Genomic DNA, 6,000 nt, shown 5'->3' with positions numbered 1-6,000 from the left:
GTCAGTTAAGCATGTGCCTTCCGCTCAGGTCATGATCCCAGGGTCCTGGGATGGAGACCCACAACTGGCTCCCTGCTGAGCAGGGCATCTACTTCTCTTCTCCCTAAGCCTGCTGCTCCCCCTCCCTGCTTGTGCTCTCTCACTGTATTCAAATGATTAAATAAGATATTAAAAAAAATGTTTCAAAGGTTCATTGTGCTATTATGTACAAAAACAATAAAAAGTGGCTTATCTGCTTAATTTCCATGTTTTTTGCATATACATGGGTGGGTTTGCCCAAGAGCTTGGTGGGGAAAAACCACTGTGGACACAGGTTTCAGAGTTTGGCATTTTCAAAGATGTGTAAGTCCACTTCATAAAACATTCTAATTTACCTGTTTGGGGGTAAATCTGTATTTTTGTGTATAAAGTAAGGTTTATAAATATGACCGTGATGAAAGCCAGAGGAAATGGACAGTGCCAAATAATTATCAATTTTAAATGTGGGAAGAAGGACAGAGACCCCACTGAAGAGGAAGCTGAACAAAGGCTTAGATTTTGGACCCAAATGTGTCACTTGATCATTGTATCCCACTGGGCAAGTCACTAAGCCTCAGTGAGGATAGTTTTTTATTACTTTGGGGATGAAATAAAAACCACAAAGCGTTATTTTGATCTTCCAAGGGTAGAAGCTGTGTAGGAAACAAAATGAATGAAACGTTTGAGAAGAGATACAAGTGGGTAAAATACACACAGATCTACACGTGTTTGAGAGGCTAATAATTTCTTTCATGAAATATACAGCTCCTGACCTGAACCTTTCAGATGCATGTGATCCTCCCAGTAAAAGGCCTTTTGGTTTTCAGTGTTTTGATCCCTTACATAGGATACAAGGTCTACCTACCTGTTCAACAGCGGCTAGTGTATGTGTTGTCACAATGAAAGTTAGAATGATAGTGTTTCTTAATTACTTAATTATTCCCTCCAAAGACAATTTTATTTTGGGAGAAGCAGGGCTTTGTAGTGAAAACACACAGACCTGAAAGCAGTGCATTATTATTTTATTAATTTCTTCTTTTTACATTATGGGAAACATTCACCTATTTACAATTTTTTTTTTGTCCACACACAATCTAGGTAAATAAGCCTATGAAATTCCACTTCATAAAGCCATAAAAATGTTCCCCACCCCTCCATCTGAAGGCTTTCAAATGAATCTTTTTTTCCAAACCAAAATAATTTTTAAAAATTACATCGGGAATTCAGATATGCTAGTGATTTACATTCCAGTTATTTAAAATATGCATCTAGACATGTTTTAAAAAAGAAATGGTAAATTCACAAGGATAAGGCTTAAATTAAAGTGGTAATGCACAGTAAAACATTAAGGAAACATCTATAAATAACAGAAATATATTACAAATAAATCAGTTCTATTTACCATTTCAAATATTAAAAATCTTTAACCCATTTCTTCATCTCTCTTTACAAAAAGGTTATGTGAATTGTATGGAAACATCTGCAAAAAATATAATAAATACTTAATTTCTTTGAACGTTTTTTGATGTGGGAGACAAACTTCTTTTGTAATTCCCCCCTCCCCAAGAAAATGCCCAAACAGCTTTATACCAAAGTTAAACAAAATAACTAATTTTTCAGGGTACATACATTTTCCATTATGAACTAAAAAACATTTCTACAAATACATCAAAAAGAACAATGTAACAAAGGTTATGCTCATGGATGTCAGCTTAAGGGGGCAAGTGGTTAACAAGCAGCTTTATGTGGGGTCATGTTTTAAGATCCATAATTAGCTTTTTATAAAGTGTTTGTACAATTTGTGTTTTTAAGGAAGGCAAAGGTCATGATGCCTGTAGGCAGTCAGCTAAAAGATTTAAAATTCTTACCAAAAATAGCTTATGAATATACAAATACCATTCACGTAGACAAGATAAATAGGCCTTCTCTTGTCTCTCTTTAAAATATCCTGGGCTAAACCAGTTTCCAAAGAAAATACTGTAGGATGATCTTGAATCGTATTAGAAATCTATTTCCTAATCCCAATCTCATCTCTACTTCAGGGCATGGAGCTGTAGTTGGGAACATGGGTCTTCTAGTGGAGATCGCTTCCTTCAGTTAGTCTATGAGTTCCAAGTCATTTTCAAGACTGAATGTGACTATAGGCTACCCAAGGTGGCAGTTGGCCTTACTTGATGCAAACTTTGTGTGACCTTCCATTGCTGCTACAAAGCAAAGAAAAGGTATACTCTTTTTAACACAAGTGGACATTTGAAGTTCAAAATCTCGGTAAGCTCCCATTGTGCAAAGCACTCAAGGTGCTTTGTTCACTCTAGTTAAAAGGTGGTTGGTAGGTTTTTAAATAAGTTAGTAGCCCTTTTCTTGTAAACCACAGCAGTAAACATTTGTGCCCTGTTTATAAAGATAGCTCAAAGCATCAATGGGTCTGAGAGGTAGCGAATTCCCTAGTGGTTTTAGAATATGTCCGTGAAAATAGTTGTTGCCAGAACCCATCACCTCTCTTAATTTCATAAATAAAATTAAATTAGCACCTGGCTATGAGAGTGTATTTTTTAAAAGAGCTCTGGTGCAAGCTTATTCAATGTGTATTTTTCATCTGTCATTTTTCAATGGTAATTCCTAATGCTTTGGGGGTGGGAGCTGGACATAAGATGCCAGTGATTCTTTAAGATCACCACCTCCTAAATGTTTAAACTGCTACGAGTTAGGGCATTTAAAGATAACTTCAGCTAGATGCAAAGTGCACACTGCCTATCCGTCCTGACTAAAAGCGTAAATCCACATTCTCTGCCAAAAGCCTGGGTTTCTTTCAATGCTTCTGGATCATGACTTTCCCCCCACTTCCTGTTGGTTGCTGAACCTTCCAAATCAAATTTCTTCTCTCACTACCTGGGACCTCAAGATGAGGGGCAGCTCTTTGGAATGAGGCTGCGGATCTGCTTGGGTAGAAAATTGATTTTATTGGTTTGACGTAGGACACGATCCTTATGCTGGGGTGGGATAGGGCTCTATGTAGTAGTGAGAGCAGACCAAAGGAGAAAATATGTCTGCATTACAAACTACTGGGTTACAACAGATGGATGTGTAGCATTCAAAGGGATGATGGGAAAATCCAAACTTCTCTCTGAAAACACCCTAGCTGCCATTTCCAGCACTTCTTAAGCGGATGTGTACTTATATACGTGTAATTAGGTAGGCCCCCCCAGGATGGACACTAACAAAATAAGAGGACCGACACTTTTCCCTTTAAAGACCCCCACCACAACAACAATATAATACACACAGTACAATAAAAGTTGATAAAACATTTCAGGTCTAAATTTTCTTAATAATAGGACAAAAAAAAAAAATCCCCCTTATGTAGTATATCTGAAACTATCAGTGCTTCCTTGCCTTTCTTCATGTTATTGCCTTTCAGAATAGATTAATTTCCCTGAAAGATCGAATTTACAATCTTCTGCTGATTGAAACATTTGAAGCAGTGATTGATGGAATAACAGTGAGGCAGTTTTGTGCAGCTGTGATTGAAGCAGGTGCCCCCAGCACCTGCGGATTTCGCTTCTCCCTTCCCCACTACGTATCCAGGTCCCCCACCCCCGGCCCAACTTGGTCCCCTCTTGGCTTGTCACTCATCGATTCCGGTGAGATGGCGTGATTTCTGAGGTTGGAAATAAAGTGCTCCATCTGCTTTACAAAATAATAACCGTTTAGGGGAAATAAAGGGAATCGGAGCCCTAGTATCTTTCAACGTGGAAGACGGTTAAGTCCCAAAGGATCACCCTGTGATACTGGATTTCTGAAATACCCTATGATTTTATATTGCTGAGCTCTAGGGATAGACTAGCTCGGAGAACTGAGGATGGTGGGCGACCTAAAGGGGCCATTTCTACACAGGTGGGTTCGGTTCTGCCAAGAAAGGAAAGGGCCGGCTCTCCGGATGAGGCAGGGTGACGCGTCGGTACGGGTGGCGAAGCTCGGTGGAGAACATGGGCAAACCGGTCCGGGCGGCGGGGGCTACTGGGGGACGGCTCCTGCAAGACCGACAACTACACCGCGACAGTGGAAGTCACTGAGCTCCGGAACGGACGGGCTCGGAGGGCGGGCAGGGGGGCGGAAGGAGGACAGAGCGCGGAGGCGGCGCGGCAGGGCCGGGCGCTCAGAGCCGGGTCTGCGCCTCGGGGATGTAGATCTCGATGCTCTCGGCGCTCTCGGTGGCCGAGTTCTGGCGGACGGACGCGGCGCGCTTGGCGGCCATCAGGCGCTTGCGGGCCTCCTGGCGCTGTGAGCTCTCCAGCGAGCGCTCCCGGATCAGCGGCGCGGGGCCCTTCGCCGGCTTCTTTGGCACTGGAGGAGGGGCCCTTCTCTCCTGATCAAAGCAGAAGGTTCAGGACATTACACAGCTTCTCAGGACAAGCTTGGGAAAAACTGGGATAGGTCAGTAGTTAGAACACGCACACTTTTTTTCCTTTTTTTTTTTTTTTTTTTTAAACCTAAGGGTGGTTAGCTCTGATCTGCACACTGTGAATATATAATATATGCATATATATATATTTTTTTCTTTATTATTCTGGCTTGGGTATTCAAAAGTTTCAGGGGGAAAAATACACGGGTAAGCTTAAGGCCAAGGGTAAGGCTGAATTGCAGAACTAGTCTTTCCAAGGGAAGGATGTGGGTATTTAAAATGCCCCCTTCTGAAAGGCTGAGGCTCCCAGCACATTAAGTGTTGTTCTCTCTGGAGGCTCCAGACTCTTCCGGGTGCCAGAGATGGGTTGGGGGGCAGCGGCTGCCTCCAGGAACTCTGCGTCCCCACTAAAGAGGCGAGGCAACGGGTGAAATCTCAAAGCTCGGTTCAGAGTTTGAAAACATCCCCGCCCTCTCCCGGGGCCCACCCAAACCTAGATGGCCAAATGAAGAAGAGATGATAAAGCTGTGTTCTTTAGCTTTGTCGATGTCAAAGTGAGTTATTATACCCGTTTGCATATCACACACAAACACACAGCGATATTCTTTCCGGGGTCACCCTGGAGTGAGGACACTGATACAGTTCCTATACTGGGAGCGGGAGTGGGCGGATGGGGGCGGGGTGGGGCGGCTGGAATCAGTTCCAGGATAGCTTCTAAAACATCCCGCTGGGATGTCACTCCTTAGGGGCCTCAGGATGGCTGTGGTGGCCCAGAAGGCAATTCCAGTCACAGGGACAGACACTGTGTGGTGAAAATTTAACACAGGACTGAAAGAAGTTCCCCCTCAGCATCAGCAAACTATGAAATGTTCGGAAATTTTTAAATGCCACTGCACAGACAAAAGCCACTCAACACTTGGTTCCCCGGCAGGGGGGCGAGGGGGGGCATAGTGGGAAAGGAGCAAACTTAAACCACGAAGGAATTTTTAAGGCTGGTGATCTTTCAGGCCCGGAAAAGATCCGTGTGAATCTGTTGTTTTCGTTTTTAGTGAAATACCTTCAATTCTCATGACACAACTGTGAAGGTTATCTTAAAATAGGGATTCTGTGATTCTCCAAGGGGCACTCTTTGTCTCTTAACACACACTCATTGATTCAGATCCTCCTCGCTTGCCTGGGTGAAGTGACTGGATAAATTTATTACATTAGAATTGCCCACAGGCTGTTTAAAGTGGAGTCTGGGTGGACAGAAAAGGAAAGTACAGAGTGCAAACGATATTTGGCCAACTCTGATTGTGCTTGTTCGTTTCTTCCCCTCAAGTTCGTGGGGTGCCGAAAAGCTCTGGTCATAGACAAAGTGTATAAAAATTTAGAAATCCAGTTCACTAATGACTCACTGTGTAAACGTCAACAGGGTACATATGTCAATTCTTAGCATCACAATTTTTTGGACATTTTAAATCTTCATTGTTGGGTAACTTGGTATTTTTGAAGAGTGAGAATATTGGAAACTTTTTAGTCATATCTCCTTTACTTGTACTTAAAAAAAAAAAGTAATATTTGAAAAAAAATCAATGAAT

The 6,000-nt window shown here is 42.4% G+C and overlaps 1 protein-coding gene across 6 annotated transcripts in view; it reads right to left on the bottom strand.

Annotated features, from left to right (window-relative positions):
- Positions 1-4,174: 4,174 nt before the first annotated feature.
- Positions 4,175-6,000, bottom strand: part of LOC111142569 (DLG associated protein 1) — a 328,275-nt gene continuing 326,449 nt past the window's right edge. For all 6 annotated transcript variants that reach the window (XM_022495839.1, XM_022495840.1, XM_022495842.1 and 3 more), the window contains one exon: positions 4,175-4,384. In XM_022495839.1, the coding sequence (XP_022351547.1) occupies positions 4,175-4,384 (210 nt within the window). The remainder of the gene's footprint in view (positions 4,385-6,000) is intronic.

The sequence above is a fragment of the Enhydra lutris genome, unplaced genomic scaffold, assembly GCF_002288905.1.
Source record: "Enhydra lutris kenyoni isolate GAN:26980312 unplaced genomic scaffold, ASM228890v2 scaffoldscaffold8, whole genome shotgun sequence".
NCBI classification, from domain to species: Eukaryota; Metazoa; Chordata; class Mammalia; order Carnivora; family Mustelidae; genus Enhydra; species Enhydra lutris.
Note: the sequence above shows the minus strand (reverse complement) of the source record. Positions and strands in the feature narration are given on the sequence as shown.